We start from the raw sequence: 18,807 nt of genomic DNA on the forward strand, positions 1-18,807 counted from the left end.
GATCAGTTATAACAATTATTAATCAGGTATTACAATTTTTGATCAGTTATTACCATTATTGACCAGTTATTACAATTATTGATCAGGTATTACAATTATTAGTCAGGTATTACAATCATTGATCAGTTATTACAATTAATAATCAGGTATTACAATTATTAATCAGTTATTACAACTATTGACCAGTTATTACAATTATTGATCAGGTATTACAATTATTGATCAATTATTACAATTATTGATCAGGTATTACAATTATTGATTAATTATTACGATTATTGATGAGGTATTACAATTATTAATCAGGTATAACAATTTTTTATCAGTTTGATCAGTAATTATATTAATTAATCAGTTATAACAATCATTGATCAGTTATTACAATCATTGATCAGTTATTACAATTATTGATCAGTTATTACAATAATTGATCAGGTATTACAATTATTAATCAGGTATTACAATTTTTTATCAGTTATTACAATTATTGACCAGTTATTACAATCATTGATCAGTTATTACAATTATTGATCAGGTATTACAATCATTGAACAGGTATTACAATCATTGATCAGTTATTACAATTATTGACCAGTTATTACAATTATTGATCAGGTATTACAATTATTGATTAATTATTACGATTATTGATGAGGTATTACAATTATTAATCAGGTATAACAATTTTTTATCAGTTTGATCAGTAATTATATTAATTAATCAGTTATAACAATCATTGATCAGTTATTACAATCATTGATCAGTTATTACAATTATTGATCAGTTATTACAATAATTGATCAGGTATTACAATTATTAATCAGGTATTACAATCATTGATCAGGTATTACAATCATTGATCAGTTATTACAATCATTGATCAGTTATTACAATTATTGATCAGGTATTACAATCATTGAACAGGTATTACAATCATTGATCAGTTATTACAATTATTGACCAGTTATTACAATTATTAATCAGGTATTACAATTATTAATCAGGTATTACAATCATTGAACAGGTATTACAATCATTGATCAGTTATTACAATCATTGATCAGTTATTACAATTATTGATCAGGTATAACAATTTTTTATAAGTTATTATCAGAGTTTGCTGGTTTGGTTGATACTAGAACATGAGTAATGATTATTTTCTTTCTTTCTTTAAACACATCATAATTATGACTTTCCATATACCTATTGAATATATACTTTTCTTTTTTTTTTAGCCAACTAAGACAATACAGGAAAAAGTAGCTACCTTTTGCGGACAGGGCTGCAGACTGTGATGTGACAGTAACAGATCAATGGAGGTATGATTACTGATACAGTATGTCTCTCTGACATTGACAATCCTCATACCATTCACCATCTTAGACTGCAGGGTTAGGAAGTATACCTAAAACAGATTATAATGTATCTAAACTATAGAGAAATACCTGTACAATTTCAAACCTGTATAGGAAGCTCAGGAGTTTACATTTGTTTTACAGGTAAAAAGTCTCATTTTCTTTTTTCTTTAAAAAATACCCACAGACTTTAAAAGAACATTTATTTTTCTATGAGTATTCTTATGGACAGAACATTTCAGGATATCAACAAAATGATTGCAAATGCAAAATACATTTCCAAAAACACAAAAATAACATAAAATCTATCTGATACGTCTCAATTAAGGAACATTTCAGCAAACCCCTTATGTTTGGTGTTAAGTAACACAAACCTGCAATAATAAACATGAGGAGTTATCAAGTACTACTGTCTCACATTCATATTTTTAAAACAAGATGTACCAATCATTCACTGTAGACATACATTTTACTTATACTGAATTAAAGTATTTTCATTGTTGTGTAATAAGAGAGATAACCTGTAAATTCTTTGAAATAACTAAGAATAAATAAATTACATCATCATGAACTCCGATGTGGAATCATTGTTAATTGTTGTGTTCACTGTATTGTTGTCTGATAATTTTGTTCAATTGTGTAAACACATGTATGTATATCTTCATTTAATGATAGTTCAATGTCTGGACTTTATTTCAATAAAATTACTTACTTACATAGCTATATATATAGCAAGCTATTAATGGCCCAGGAAAGGTTATTAACTTACATGCATGTTTTGATGTGATGTCACCAATATCTGTGTCTGAGCATACCCATCTTTGTACAGGGTTTTACCTAGATCCTGTCTATACCTCTGGTCTGCTACAGCCTCCTCAGATATACATATCTCACCTCCTTGATGGAGATTACCATTTATAACTATACCAATACTAAAGGATGACTGTAATACATAGAAACAACTTATAAATAGACCTATCTCACCTCCTTGATGGAGATTACCATTTAAAACTATACCAATACTAAAGGATGACTGTAATACATAGAAACAACTTATAAATAGACCTATCTCACCTCCTTGATGGAGATTACCATTTATAACTATACCAATACTAAAGGATGACTGTAATACATAGAAACAACTTATAAATAGACCTATCTCACCTCCTCGATGGAGATTACCATTTATAACTATACCAATACTAAAGGATGACTGTAATACATAAAAACAACTTATAAATAGACCTATCTCACCTCCTTGATGGAGATTACCATTTATAACTATACCAATACTAAAGGATGACTGTAATACACAGAAACAACTTATAAATACTGTAAACCAAATAATTTTCGCGAGTAGAAAAATATCGCGAAGTTAAATCGTCGCGAAATATGTAAAACTTGGATCTTTCCGTATTCATCAACATCAAGTTAATTAGTTAACCGCGAAATTAAATTGCCGTGAAATGGACTCGAAAGGGCTAAACGCGAAATAAAGTATCTGCGAAAATAAGTTGGTTTACAGTAGACCTATCTCACCTCCTTGATGGAGATTACCATTTATAACTATACCAATACTAAAGGATGACTGTAATACATAGAAACAACTTATAAATAGACCTATCTCACCTCCTCGATGGAGATTACCATTTAAAACTATACCAATACTGAAGGATGACTGTAATACATAGAAACAACTTATAAATAGACCTATCTCACCTCCTTGATGGAGATTACCATTTATAACTATACCAATACTAAAGGATGACTGTAATACATATAAACAACTTATAAATAGACCTATCTCACCTCCTTGATGGAGATTACCAATTATAACTATACCAATACTAAAGGATGACTGTAATACATAGAAACAACTTATAAATAGACATATCTCACCTCCTTGAAGGAGATTACCATTTATAACTATACCAATACTAAAGGATGACTGTAATACATAGAAACAACTTATAAATAGACTTATCTCACCTCCTTGATGGAGATTACCATTTATATAACTATACCAATACTAAAGGATGACTGTAATACATAGAAACAACTTATAAATAGACCTATCTCACCTCCTTGATGGAGATTACCATTTATAACTATACCAATACTAAAGGATGACTGTAATACATAGAAACAACTTATAAATAGACCTATCTCACCTCCTTGATGGAGATTACCATTTATAACTATACCAATACTAAAGGATGACTGTAATACATAGAAACAACTTATAAATAGACCTATCTCACCTCCTTGATGGAGATTACCATTTATAACTATACCAATACTAAAGGATGACTGTAATACATAGAAACAACTTATAAATAGACCTATCTCACCTCCTTGATGGAGATTACCATTTATAACTATACCAATACTAAAGGATGACTGTAATACATAGAAACAACTTATAAATAGTCCTATCTCACCTCCTTGATGGAGATTACCATTTATAACTATACCAATACTAAAGGATGACTGTAATACAATGTACATAGAAACAACTTATAAATAGACCTATCTCACCTCCTTGATGGAGATTACCATTTATAACTATACCAATACTAAAGGATGACTGTAATACATAGAAACAACTTATAAATAGACCTATCTAACCTCCTTGATGGAGATTACAATTTATAACTAAACTGGACCCCTGTTGTGTTCACTTATCGCTACACTGACAACAGGTATGGCCTAAATCCCGTGGTCAGAATTCTGACCACGGGATTTAATAATTCGACGAGACTAGTACATCATGGGCTATTTTTAATTATGTATTATACTGATAGCAAATCAAAGAAAAATTAGCACAATTATTACCCTACTGAGTTCTTAAGGGAATAAAAGATACCGGCTCAGTTTGTCAAAACCATGTTAACACGCTCGTTGGTCATTTATCTGCGCTACTACCATGTGGTAAATTAGCAGATACTTGTTTATTTTGCGGCATCGCTGTATTAACATTTGAGGTCAATTTCCTATCACTTTAATTGGCCAATTTTATTAACGAATCGTTGAATTTGTAAGACTCATCCAATTAATGCCAATGTGACAGTAGCTCCAACCCGTTCCTTCGGTGCAAAGCTTTTGATAGAACGGCGGACCAGTTTAAATTTATAACTATACCAATACTAAAGGATGACTGTAATGTATATAGAAACAACTTATAAATAGACCTATCTCACCTCCTTGATGGAGATTACCATTTATAACTATACCAATACTAAAGGATGACTGCAATACATAGAAACAACTTATAAATAGACCTATCTCACCTCCTTGATGGAGATTACCATTTATAACTATACCAATACTAAAGGATGACTGTAATACATAGAAACAACTTATAAATAGACCTATCTCACCTCCTTGATGGAGATTACCATTTATAACTATACCAATACTAAAGGATGACTGTAATGTATATAGAAACAACTTATAAATAGACCTATCTCACCTCCTTGGTGGAGATTACCATTTATAACTATACCAATTCTAAAGGATGTCTGTAATGGGATAAAGGATGAAAATCTTTTGTTTTTAAAGTATTCTTGTTAAGTCAAAATTAAAAAAATAATTAATTTTCCAATTGATGTTTTTTTTTTAAAAACAAGAAATACATGTGTAAAATGATGTCAATGTCATCTTATTCAAGTGGTGGACATTTACACCATTCAACATGAATCAATGGGCGCAAAAAAAGGAAAACTTAAGAAATGAATGAACAGACAAAAAACTTTACACAATTAACATTTACAATTAAAACATTCAAATATATAAACAAAATGTTTTCTTGTGCTTTACCTGTGTTTCTAGGTAGTTATGTTAATGTTTAAAACATAAATAAATCAAATGAGATCTATTGTATACACATTATAGAATTACTGCACCTGACCTTAATCAGGAGCCTGTTGTTCAGTGGTTGTTTGTTTATGTGGTTCATAAGTGTTTTTCTTTTCTTGTTTTTTATATAGATTATACCTTTGTTTTCTCGTTATAAAGGTTTTATACTTGTCATTTATTCGGTGTGAGCCAAGGCTCTGTGTTCAGGGATGATTCCAGGTGTTTTCAAATGGGTCCCTTGAACATCAAATTGGGAATTTTTATTCTAATTGGGAATTTTTTAAGCATAAAATCTAAGATGAAATAACATTATTTTCCTGTAAAAACGGAAAATGTATATTATTAAGTTTAACCTGTACACTGATGTTCATGTAAGTTGCAACATTTTCAATAATTCTGGATGGGCTACTGTTATTACATGAATATCATTGAAGATGATGCACTAGTCTATCATCTTAGCTATCGTTACCTAGGCCTATTACAAAAACATATATTTCAGCTAACATAAACCACTGAAAAAAATCATTCATCGGGTATTTTTTCAACAGCAGGTCATCTCTATAAATTTACCTTGATTCAAATGGATTTCAAATTGAACTAGTCATTTGTCGAATTCAGAAAAGCAATTACAAAAGTTCATATACTTAATTGATAAGATATTTCAAGCATTGAACCAAAACTTTTGAAATAGTTCCATAATGATGACATCGTATTTCATGAATGGTCTTTAATCAACATTATTTTCAAAAAACGCTCAAACTTTTGTCTTTTGAGGAAATAATTTCTTTTACAAAACAAGTTTTCATCACATTATATAACCTGCTCTACTGGGCGATCTGCTTTTACGAGATCGGCGCCAATTAATCTTTATCCATCAATATGTTATATCAAAATTTGAATTTTCTCTCTGCCGAGGTGTGCTTTGACACCCATTTTTATCAACCTGCTGGGCGATCTGCCTTTACAAGATCGAATACTCCTGTTACATATTAATCAGTTGAATTCGGCTGATAAAATTGTTTGCCACATGTTGACATAATTAAATCATTGTTAATAAAATTCGATCGTGAACAGCATTCTTATCCGGATTTTAAAACGTTTTGACAACAAACTATGAAAAACTATAGTTGCCTTTAAAATCGGTAACAGGAACTTTTCCGGAAATATCGATTTTTATTTTATTTTCCTGAATTGAGAATTCATTTTCATGTACATTTTTTTGGGGCCGCTGTCAGATTTAAGGGCCGTTAAGCGGCCCTAAACTATATAGTGGAATCATCCCTGGTGTTGAACAAATTGTGACATGGATGGAGAACTGTCTCTTTTGCACTCATACCACATCTTCTTTCATCTATTTACTATCCAATTGAAAATAAATTTTAAAGATTACGTCAGTTTCTAATGATAATATAGTGTCTGAACATCTCAAGATGTTTTTTTTTAATCTTCTGCAGTAATTATTTTTAAAATACTATGGATTCATTAACTTTTGAAGGTATCAATTTTCATAGATTACAGATTTTATTTTTATATTTGACTTTGTGGTTAGAAAAAAAATCAAGTCTGTATTGTAAATAAATTGTTAACCCAAAATTTGCAATAATAAATTACCTGTAATTTAGGAGGACTAAATGTCTTTCCTTGAGGAAGTGGCCATGTTTCTTTACTAGAATCTATAAATACTAGATCTAATGTGCTGTGATTGGTCAATAGACACCATGGACACACATCAATAAGCACAGTACTACATCCAGGCCAAAACTCTGTCAAGGTCAAACTCAGGTCAATACTAGGTAATGATAGGTCAAGGTCACTTAATTCACTAGCTGGTTGTTTCTGTAACTGACTTTCATCACTGTGAAGTAGAATACACATGAGTTTTATAAGTCAGTAAGTGATCACAGAATAAACACACACTTAAACATATACCTAACAGAACTGTTGGTACTTAATTGTAAGGAGGGACAATTATTGGTAGTTTTTCTTTTTTGAGTTCAAACTAAATAGATATACTGTGGATTCATTATTATTCGTTGGATACCAATTTTCGTGGATTTCGTGGGAACCAGTGAAACATGAAATTAAAAGTTCAACAAATACCAAATTTTCTTAAGTCTTGTATGCAAACTTCAGCAAAACCATGAAATTAAATATCCACGAACATGTTACTTTTCCTTAACCCACGAAAATAAATGGATCTACAGTAGAATGACTCAATTAAATACTTTTTTGAAATACCTAAACAATTTAAAATGAAACATCAGCCATGTTGACATTAACACAATCAAACAATGAGTTAAAATATTCACAAAACACAACAATATTGCCTAAGGAAATGTATGTGGCCACTAGTCACTCATGGTCTGAAAACTTGATACTATATGGTAGATGGAATGTTTGGTGTCTGACCATTTAACTGACCACTGGACTTTCATGGTCTGATATAACTTTTAATATTCTATGGTATATGGAATATTTGGTGTCTGACCATTTAACTGACCAATGGACATTAATGTTCAAACCTAACCTTGTTACTTACTACTATATGTATACAAATCTGTATGGTGACCATTGTAATTCCTGTTCAATCACTGTCAACTTACCTAATAGAGTATCCTGTGTATGGCCATTTATCTGACCACTGGTCATTCATCACAGCCAACATCTTATCAAAATCACATTTTTTAGTTTCTTTCCTCTCAACCTGGTTAATAAGCTCAGGGGTCAAGGTCAATGCAGGGTCAACTTTGTCAGTATCTGACCTGAAATAGAAAATATTCATCCTTAAAAGATTATAAATAGAGGTCAAGGTTATTACATGAGATCTTAAATTGTGGTCAAGGTCAGTACTGCACCAATTTGCCTCAATATGATCTCTAAAATAAATCATTCTTAAAAGGTTTATAAGGATGTTTGCTCGTCTTGTTTTTGAGTTTTTGTCAGGTATTTGGAATCCTCTAGTTTTTGTCAGGTATTTGGAATCCTCCAGTTTTTGTCAGGTATTTGGAATCCTCTAGTTTTTGTCAGGTATATGGAATCCTCTAGTTTTTGTCAGGTATTTGGAATCCTCTAGTTTTTGTCAGGTATTTGGAATCCTCCAGTTTTTGTCAGGTATTTGGAATCCTCTAGTTTTTGTCAGGTATATGAAATCCTCTAGTTTTTGTCAGGTATATGGAATCCTCTAGTTTTTGTCAGGTATTTGGAATCCTCTAGTTTTTGTCAGGTATTTGGAATCCTCTAGTTTTTGTCAGGTATTTGGAATCCTCTAGTTTTTGTCAGGTATATGAAATCCTCTAGTTTTTGTCAGGTATATGGAATCCTCTAGTTTTTGTCAGGTATTTGGAATCCTCTAGTTTTTGTCAGGTATATTGAATCCTCTTGTTTTTCAGTTTTTGTTAGGTATATGGAATCCTCTAGTTATATCCATGTAATTCAAACAAATATTTTGCCTATTAACCCCTACTTTACTTTTTATAATTTTGATAAATATATTTTAAAAAACCATCAACTTATTCTTCTTCAATGTTACTTGTAATTTTAAAAGAATTGGCAAACAGTCATAATTAATCCTTTTCTGTGTAGTATTTACATAGAAAGCATTATTTAACAGACTGCTTTAAGGATGTATGCTGGTCATGTTTTGGAATTTTTTACAGATTTTCGGAATCCTCTGGTTTTATCTATTTGAATGCCTTAAAAAAAATTCCCCATAAACCCCCATTTTTCTTTTTATAAATCTTTTACATGTATAATTATAAGTCATTTGTAAAAGTCTTATAAAATTTTATTTATTTTTTAACAGTATTTGAGAACTTTAACTGGTCAATGATAAAGCTATGAAAAATCAAGAGAGAATATTTTCCCGCCAAAATTCCAATTAAGGAATGACTGTAATATTTTTTCTGTCTATGAAGAAATAACAACAAAAAATTGGTGCACACTGAATAGAGCGCATAGCGGGTTATTTCACAGTGTGCACCACATTTTTTATGTTATTTCGAACAGACAGAAAAAATATTACAGTCATTTCTTATAATTCAATTCCAAATTCCATTTTAAACCGTTGAAAACAATTAAAAAACGTTGATGACGTCACGGTCACATGACTAAATTATGTCTATGGGCTGATAACAAAATAATGTCAGCCAATCAGAAGATGCTTAACATCCAAAATTAAATTTTGGCTAATATCTCGAAAACAAGCACATTGACCCGTATATATTTTTTGCTTTTTTTATTCCTCAATGTATTCCCTATCAATACATACTAGTTTTGTGAAAAGTTATTTATTTTGAAACTGAGCAGCGAACATCCTTAACTATGTTTTGTTGGATTTTCTACATAAAATGGAATTGTTGTGTCTTGTTTCAGAAATACATTAGGACATTACCATATGATTCATTCAGATTCAACTTCTATGTTATATTTCAAAGTTGTAGCATAATAATCATATTCAATACCTCAATTTAAAACTCAGATCATATTTAGCATCACCCAATAGTTCTAGCTGTAGTGATCTCCCTTTGCCAGCCATTTCCACTTCCTTTTTCTTCCCAAGGTTTGGTATCGCCATGGAAACAAACAGAGAACAGGGCAAGTGTGATCTCAGGACATACAGAGGACAAAACATCACCTATGGATCATATAATATAATAATAAAGTGGTACGATTGCCACTGAGACAACTCTCCATCAAAGACCAATCAAATGATGTCAAAACTATAGGTCACTGCATAGCCTTTAACATTGAACAAAATTCACACAAGAAAGCCAGCTATATAAGGCCCCCAACACTATCATGCTGTTCTGTCAATTATAATACTTTTTAAAAAAAAATTCTTAAATCTTGAAAATTTAAATAGATATAGGAAGATGTGGTAGGAGTGCAAATGAGACAACTCTCCATCCAAATAACAATTTATAAAATTAAACCATTATAGGTCAATGTACGGCCTTTAACACAGAGCCTTGGCCCACACTGAACAACAAGCTATAAAGGGCCCAAAAATTACTAGTGTAAAGCCATTCAAACAGGAAAACTAACGGTCTAATTTATAAAAAAAAAAAAAAATATTGTAAAGTTTATAACATGATATAATTTTAGTAATTAACATTTTTGGACTCGTTCTTTCTTTCTTATTATCAAAAGTACTGTATATAATGTGGATTCATTCATTAGTCACAAACAATGTCTAAAGAGCTTTATTATTTCAGTACAAATAACACACACGACAATAATTGAATCAACAGTAAGTAGTTCCCCTTTAAGTGTTGATGCACCCGAAGGAAACAGGTGAGTTAAGTCTTTCTTCTATACTTCACTAACATATTTAACCCGCCACATTATTTATGTATGTGCCTGTCCCCAGTCTGTAATTCAGTGGTTGTCGTTTGTTTATGTGCAACATATTTGTTTTTCGTTCATTTTTTTTTTATAGAAATAAGGCCGTCAGTTTTCTCTTTTGAATTGTTTTACATTGTCTTATCAGGGCCTTTTATAGCTGACTATGCGGTATGGGCTTTGCTCATTGTTGAAGGCCGTATGGTAACCTATAGTTGTTAATTTCTGTGTCAGTTGTCTCATTGGCAATCATACCACATCTTCTTTTTTATATCCATCAAGGCAAAAAAAGATGCAAATAAATGTTTGCCATAGGAAAATGTAAAATAAGTTACAATTAAATGATAAAATAAGGCAGTGGTTATTTAAATATTGTTTGTTAACATAAAGTGGAATAAAAAATCAGTTTTCAGGAGGGAAAACTATAAAATATAATATGTATATAGATACCAGTAATCTGGATGCTCCTTTGGTAATCTGTTCATATACATGACACCACACATGAATGTAAGACTCCTGTACACATGGTATCTGAAAGACATTACAATAATAACATGACACCACACATGAATGTAAGACTCCTGTACTCATGGTATCTGAAAGACATTACAATAATAACATGACACCACACACGAATGTAAGACTCCTGTACACATGGTATCTGAAAGACATTACAATAATAACATGACACCACACATGAATGTAAGACTCCTGTACACATGGTATCTGAAAGACATTACAATAATAACATGACACCACACATGAATGTACGACTCCTGTACACATGGTACCTGAAAGACATTACAATAATAACATGACACCACACATGAATGTAAGACTCCTGCACACATGGTACCTGAAAGACATTACAATAATAACATGACACCACACATGAATGTAGGACTCCTGTACACATGGTATCTGAAAGACATTACAATAATAACATGACACCACACATGAATGTACGACTCCTGTACACATGGTACCTATAAGACATTACAATAATAACATGACACCACACATGAATGTAGGACTCCTGCACACATGGTATCTGAAAGACATTACAATAATAACATGACACCACACATGAATGTACGACTCCTGTACACATGGTACCTATAAGACATTACAATAATAACATGACACCACACATGAATGTAGGACTCCTGCACACATGGTATCTGAAAGACATTACAATAATAACATGACACCACCATGAATGTAAGACTCCTGTACACATGGTATCTGAAAGACATTACAATAATAACATGACACCACACATGAATGTAAGACTCCTGTACACATGGTATCTGAAAGACATTACAATAATAACATGACACCACCATGAATGTAGGACTCCTGTACACATGGTATCTGAAAGACATTACAATAATAACATGACACCCCCATGAATGTAAGACTCCTGTACACATGGTATCTGAAAGACATTACAATAATAACATGACACCACCATGAATGTAAGACTCCTGTACACATGGTATCTGAAAGACATTACAATAATAACATGACACCCCCATGAATGTAAGACTCCTGTACACATGGTATCTGAAAGACATTACAATAATAACATGACACCACCATGAATGTAGGACTCCTGTACACATGGTATCTGAAAGACATTACAATAATAACATGACACCCCCATGAATGTAAGACTCCTGTACACATGGTATCTGAAAGACATTACAATAATAACATGACACCACACATGAATGTAAGACTCCTGTACACATGGTATCTGAAAGACATTACAATAATAACATGACACCACCATGAATGTAAGACTCCTGTACACATGGTATCTGAAAGACATTACAATAATAACATGACACCCCCATGAATGTAAGACTCCTGTACACATGGTATCTGAAAGACATTACAATAATAACATGACACCACCATGAATGTAAGACTCCTGTACACATGGTATCTGAAAGACATTACAATAATAACATGACACCACCATGAATGTAGGACTCCTGTACACATGGTATCTGAAAGACATTACAATAATAACATGACACCCCCATGAATGTAAGACTCCTGTACACATGGTATCTGAAAGACATTACAATAATAACATGACACCACCATGAATGTAAGACTCCTGTACACATGGTATCTGAAAGACATTACAATAATAACATGACACCCCCATGAATGTAAGACTCCTGTACACATGGTATCTGAAAGACATTACAATAATAACATGACACCACCATGAATGTAAGACTCCTGTACACATGGTATCTGAAAGACATTACAATAATAACATGACACCACACATGAATGTAAGACTCCTGCACACATGGTATCTGAAAGACATTACAATAATAACATGACACCACACATGAATGTAAGACTCCTGTACACATGGTATCTGAAAAACATTACAATAATAACATGACACCACACATGAATGTAAGACTCCTGTACACATGGTATCTGAAAAACATAACAATAATAACATGACACCACACATGAATGTAAGACTCCTGTACACATGGTATCTGAAAGACATTACAATAATAACATGACACCACCATGAATGTAAGACTCCTGTACACACGGTATCTGAAAGACATTACAATAATAACATGACACCACACATGAATGTAAGACTCCTGTACACATGGTATCTGAAAGACATTACAATAATAACATGACACCACACATGAATGTAAGACTCCTGTACACATGGTATCTGAAAGACATTACAATAATAACATGACACCACACACGAATGTAAGACTCCTGTACACATGGTACCTGAAAGACATTACAATAATAACATGACACCACACATGAATGTAAGACTCATGTACACATGGTATCTGAAAGACATTACAATAATAACATGACACCACACATGAATGTACGACTCCTGTACACATGGTACCTGAAAGACATTACAATAATAACATGACACCACACATGAATGTAGGACTCCTGTACACATGGTACCTGAAAGACATTACAATAATAACATGACACCACACATGAATGTAGGACTCCTGTACACATGGTACCTGAAAGACATTACAATAATAACATGACACCACACACGAATGTAAGACTCCTGTACACATGGTATCTGAAAGACATTACAATAATAACATGACACCACACATGAATGTAAGACTCCTGTACACATGGTATCTGAAAGACATTACAATAATAACATGACACCACACATGAATGTAAGACTCCTGTACACATGGTATCTGAAAGACATTACAATAATAACATGACACCACACATGAATGTAAGACTCCTGTACACATGGTACCTGAAAGACATTACAATAATAACATGACACCACACATGAATGTAAGACTCCTGTACACATGGTATCTGAAAGACATTACAATAATAACATGACATCACACATGAATGTAAGACTCCTGTACACATAGTATCTGAAAGACATTACAATAATAACATGACACCACACATGAATGTAAGACTCCTGTACACATGGTATCTGAAAGACATTACAATAATAACATGACACCACACATGAGTGTAAGACTCCTGTACACATGGTATCTGAAAGACATTACAATAATAACATGACACCACACATGAATGTAAGACTCCTGTACACATGGTATCTGAAAGACATTACAATAATAACATGACACCACACATGAATGTAAGACTCCTGTACACATGGTACTTGAAGAAATTACAATAATAACATGACACCACACATGAATGTATGACTCCTGTACACATGGTATCTGAAAGACATTACAATAATAACATGACACCACACATGAATGTAAGACTCCTGCACACATGGTATCTGAAAGACATTACAATAATAACATGACACCACACATGAAAATTGTTCGGTTTAAACTGAAATTCGGTTTTATCAGGGTTGGGTTTACCCAGGTTTCACTGTATAAGGTTATTTTAAAAGTTTGCGAAAGTTTATTACGGAATGAGGTGGACTTTTCTTTCGGGACCTTGATATATAATCAGTTAATTTAGATGTGATTTTAATTGAACAAGAACATAAACAACAAAAACTTCTCTACTAAAAACTTACATAAATCATTTGACTAGAGGGAACTTTATCTTTGGAGATCAGTATGTCCTTTGACCAGGATAAAGTCTTCCCTTTCCTTCTGACCTTCATCATTATGTTATCATCAAGTTCAAGGACATATGTGTGGGAAGCTGTTGCCCCTGGTAACACATCTGCAACTTTTCCCGACTCTAATGATGGTGAGTGCATTTCTATATCTAGGTCACATGATAGTCTGTTAGCCAATAAAAACTGTCCTTTTATTATAATCTGTAAAATAAAGTACACTCTGGCATCATTTCAAAGTTATGAAAACTCTTTATGATCCAAAAAGTGAAAAGAGCTTGTCCATTTTGTTTATAACTTTCCAATATTGACTAATGCTAGTCATATACATTCTAAGAAATTAGACTGTTAGTTATCTTCCAACCAAAGGCAGTTGCAAACAGAATAGCTCTCTTTCAATTCTGTTTATCTGTTTCAAGATTTTTTTTCTCAAGTCCAACACCTCAATTTGGTAAAAAATCAACAGAGCTTTAACTCTGTAACTCCTCATTGTAGACACACATACGAAAAACTGGCTCAATATGTGAAGGCGTTTAGAGAAAAAAAAACTGTATAACTGTTTATTTTTTACAACAAAAAATTATATAAAAAAAAGATGTGGTATAATTGCCAATGAGACAACTCTCCACAAGAGACCAAATACAAAATATGAAAGAGAGTCTAAAAAGACTTTTTGGTGAGGCCATAAAAACATTATTTCAATGTGAATCACCTGTCATATACATGTATATAATTCTCTTCCATGTGCATGCAATAACTATTCAGTGTTCTATTGTGATGTATTTTATTTTATCATTTCATTGTTATAACACAAATCATTGTAATCATTGTATGAAATTTAAAACCTGCAAGGGTCCATAATTGGATTAATAAAGTATTCCTATTCTATATCACTAGGAAATCTGGTTACTGATCACTAAGACAGTTTGAGTTATCTCCCATTAAACAATGGTCTCTAGGTCTATAGTATTACCTGTTTCTGTGAGTTAGAGATTTGTTTTATCTGAATTAGAATTGTATACCGTCTGTCTATAGTTTTTACTACTCTGACAACTGTACCAATAGTATCTAGGTCAAACGCTTCACACCATTTCCATATCTTACCATCCAAACACATGTGTAGCTCCTAAAATAAAATTAGTTACTACAAATACATCATGACATGTGTAGCTATTTATAACAAAGATAACAGAACAATAAATTTATAGTCACACTGATAACTACAAACACATGTATAGCTCTTAGTCACAGAATTATAACAAACACATGTGCATCACTTAGTCAAATATAATAACAAACATATGTGTAGCTCTCAAAACCCATGTGTAGCTCTAAGTCACCAAGATCATAGCAAACACATATGTAGATCTTAGTCACCAAGGTTACTACAATCTAGAGTGGGGTGCTCATTTTCGCCGGGGACACAATTTCGCAGTTTAAGGATTTTGAGGTGTAAAAACTTCAAAGGATGGCTGAAATGGAAGAAATGTACCCGTAAATTATATTTTTATAACAAATATAATATTTTTTTAAACTGAGACAAAATTGCGGCTCCTACCGAAAATGACCGAAAAACGGACTACGATTTTCGGACAATTTCCTGAATAAAAAACAAGATTTCAAAGAAGTATTTCTAAGTAAATATTTGACTGAATGCCCTAATTTTGAATTCTTTATACCTTTGAAATGTCTGTTATTCACCTATAATGCAATTGATTTGATAAAAATTGTTAAAAGCTGCGGTTATTTGGTTTTAAATAGATGTGTAAAAACGGCGAATATGTGTCCCCCATTGACAAAACATCCAGATATTTCAAACACCCTTTAATCTAACTTTTCAGATGATTTTCTTAAAACAAACCGGTTTTCAAGCTTAAGTATATTTTGTATTTGAAGTTATCTTCATATAGAAATATCAGTATACTTCAAAAACATTTAGACCTGAACATAAACTGTAGAAAACATTGAAAGATGTGGTGAAAATGAGCACCCCACTCTAGTTATCTGAAAATATTGTAAATTGCTTTAAGCAAATAATATACTTTATTTCTACAATTTCCCCCCACCCCCTAAAACTGTGTCCCCGATTTTAGATTTTTTCTAATTTTCAAACTTTTCAGTGGTTCTGATAGTTGGAAAAATTAGCGGAGAGGAACGAAACTTAAACTTGACCTGTAACTCATCATGGTTAACTCACATACTGAAAATCAGCCTAATCTCTTAAGGTGTTTAGAAAAAATTCCATATAACTGTCATTTTCAACAATTTCTCATAGTCCAAAGCCTATAATTCCCGCAAAAATAAGCGGGGCGGAACAAAACTTAAACTTGACCTGTTACTACAATCACATTTTAAATTCCTTTACAGAAACTACACTATCTTAAAGTCTTATAGTTTCACTGTTTTCACACCAAATATAATAAATCATGGTGTGCCATTTGCAAATCTTACAGCAGTTAACTTTTAAATAAAAATGTCTTATGTTTGTGATGTGTTACCTGTTATTTTATATCATACCTGTTTAGTTTTCTGAGATCTCCAACTATAGCAGTTCATCTGTCTGGAATGTAGCAGAATATTTTCTTCTGTGCCAACCTTCAATTGAAATTCAAGGTCATTATTATAAGTCTGTTCTTAAAATAATTATAATGTAGTTATTCACAAGCGTTAGCAAGTTTGTTTGTTTCTAAATTAAAATTGTAGATAACCATCATCAATAAATCTGACCGATACTCAATGATCTATAGTTTTAATGTGACAGATACTCAATGATCTATAGTTTTAATCTGACAGATACTCAAGGATCTATAGTTTTAATGTGACAGATACTCAATGATCTATAGTTTTAATCTGACAGATACTCAAGGATCTATAGTTTTAATCTGACAGATACTCAAGGATCTATAGTTTTAATCTGACAGATACTCAAGGATCTACAGTTTTAATCTGACAGATACTCAAGGATCTACAGTTTTAATCTGACCGATACTCAAGGATCTATAGTTTTAATCTGACCGATACTCAAGGATCTATAGTTTTAATCTGACCGATACTCAAGGATCTACAGTTTTAATCTGACCGATACTCAAGGATCTACAGTTTTAATCTGACCGATACTCAAGGATCTACAGTTTTAATCTGACCGATACTCAAGGATCTACAGTTTTAATCTGACCGATACTCAAGGATCTACAGTTTTAATCTGACCGATACTCAAGGATCTACAGTTTTAATCTGACCGATACTCAAGGATCTACAGTTTTAATCTGACCGATACTCAAGGATCTACAGTTTTAATCTGACCGATACTCAAGGATCTACAGTTTTAATCTGACCGATACTCAAGGATCTATAGTTTTAATCTGACCGATACTCAAGGATCTATAGTTTTAATCTGACAGATACTCAAGGATCTATAGTTTTAATCTGACAGATACTCAATGATCTATAGAATCTGACAGATACTCAAGGATCTATAGTTTTAATCTGACCGATACTCAAGGATCTATAGTTTTAATCTGACCGATACTCAATGATCTATAGTTTTAATCTGACCGATACTCAAGGATCTATAGTTTTAATCTGACCGATACTCAAGGATCTATAGAATCTGACAGATACTCAAGGATCTATAGTTTTAATCTGACCGATACTCAAGGATCTATAGTTTTAATCTGACCGATACTCAATGATCTATAGTTTTAATCTGACAGATACTCAAGGATCTATAGTTTTAATCTGACAGATACTCAAGGATCTATAGTTTTAATCTGACAGATACTCAAGGATCTACAGTTTTAATCTGACAGATACTCAAGGATCTACAGTTTTAATCTGACCGATACTCAAGGATCTACAGTTTTAATCTGACCGATACTCAAGGATCTACAGTTTTAATCTGACCGATACTCAAGGATCTATAGTTTTAATCTGACCGATACTCAAGGATCTACAGTTTTAATCTGACCGATACTCAAGGATCTACAGTTTTAATCTGACAGATACTCAAGGATCTACAGTTTTAATCTGACCGATACTCAAGGATCTACAGTTTTAATCTGACCGATACTCAAGGATCTACAGTTTTAATCTGACCGATACTCAAGGATCTACAGTTTTAATCTGACCGAT

The 18,807-nt window shown here is 32.2% G+C and overlaps 1 protein-coding gene across 1 annotated transcript in view; it reads right to left on the reverse strand.

The window, feature by feature from the left end:
* Positions 1 to 18,807, reverse strand: part of LOC143053776 (intermembrane lipid transfer protein VPS13B-like) — an 86,231-nt gene that overhangs the window by 14,849 nt on the left and 52,575 nt on the right. The window contains exons 37-45 of the mRNA XM_076226556.1: positions 17,194 to 17,271; positions 15,650 to 15,802; positions 14,632 to 14,880; positions 11,004 to 11,084; positions 9,674 to 9,846; positions 7,817 to 7,975; positions 6,825 to 7,068; positions 2,125 to 2,298; positions 1,268 to 1,405 (exon numbers count right to left, since the gene is read on the reverse strand). Coding sequence (XP_076082671.1) covers positions 1,268 to 1,405; positions 2,125 to 2,298; positions 6,825 to 7,068; positions 7,817 to 7,975; positions 9,674 to 9,846; positions 11,004 to 11,084; positions 14,632 to 14,880; positions 15,650 to 15,802; positions 17,194 to 17,271 — 1,449 coding nt within the window. The remainder of the gene's footprint in view (positions 1 to 1,267; positions 1,406 to 2,124; positions 2,299 to 6,824; positions 7,069 to 7,816; positions 7,976 to 9,673; positions 9,847 to 11,003; positions 11,085 to 14,631; positions 14,881 to 15,649; positions 15,803 to 17,193; positions 17,272 to 18,807) is intronic.

Source organism: Mytilus galloprovincialis, chromosome 12, assembly GCF_965363235.1.
Source record: "Mytilus galloprovincialis chromosome 12, xbMytGall1.hap1.1, whole genome shotgun sequence".
Taxonomy (NCBI): Eukaryota; Metazoa; Mollusca; class Bivalvia; order Mytilida; family Mytilidae; genus Mytilus; species Mytilus galloprovincialis.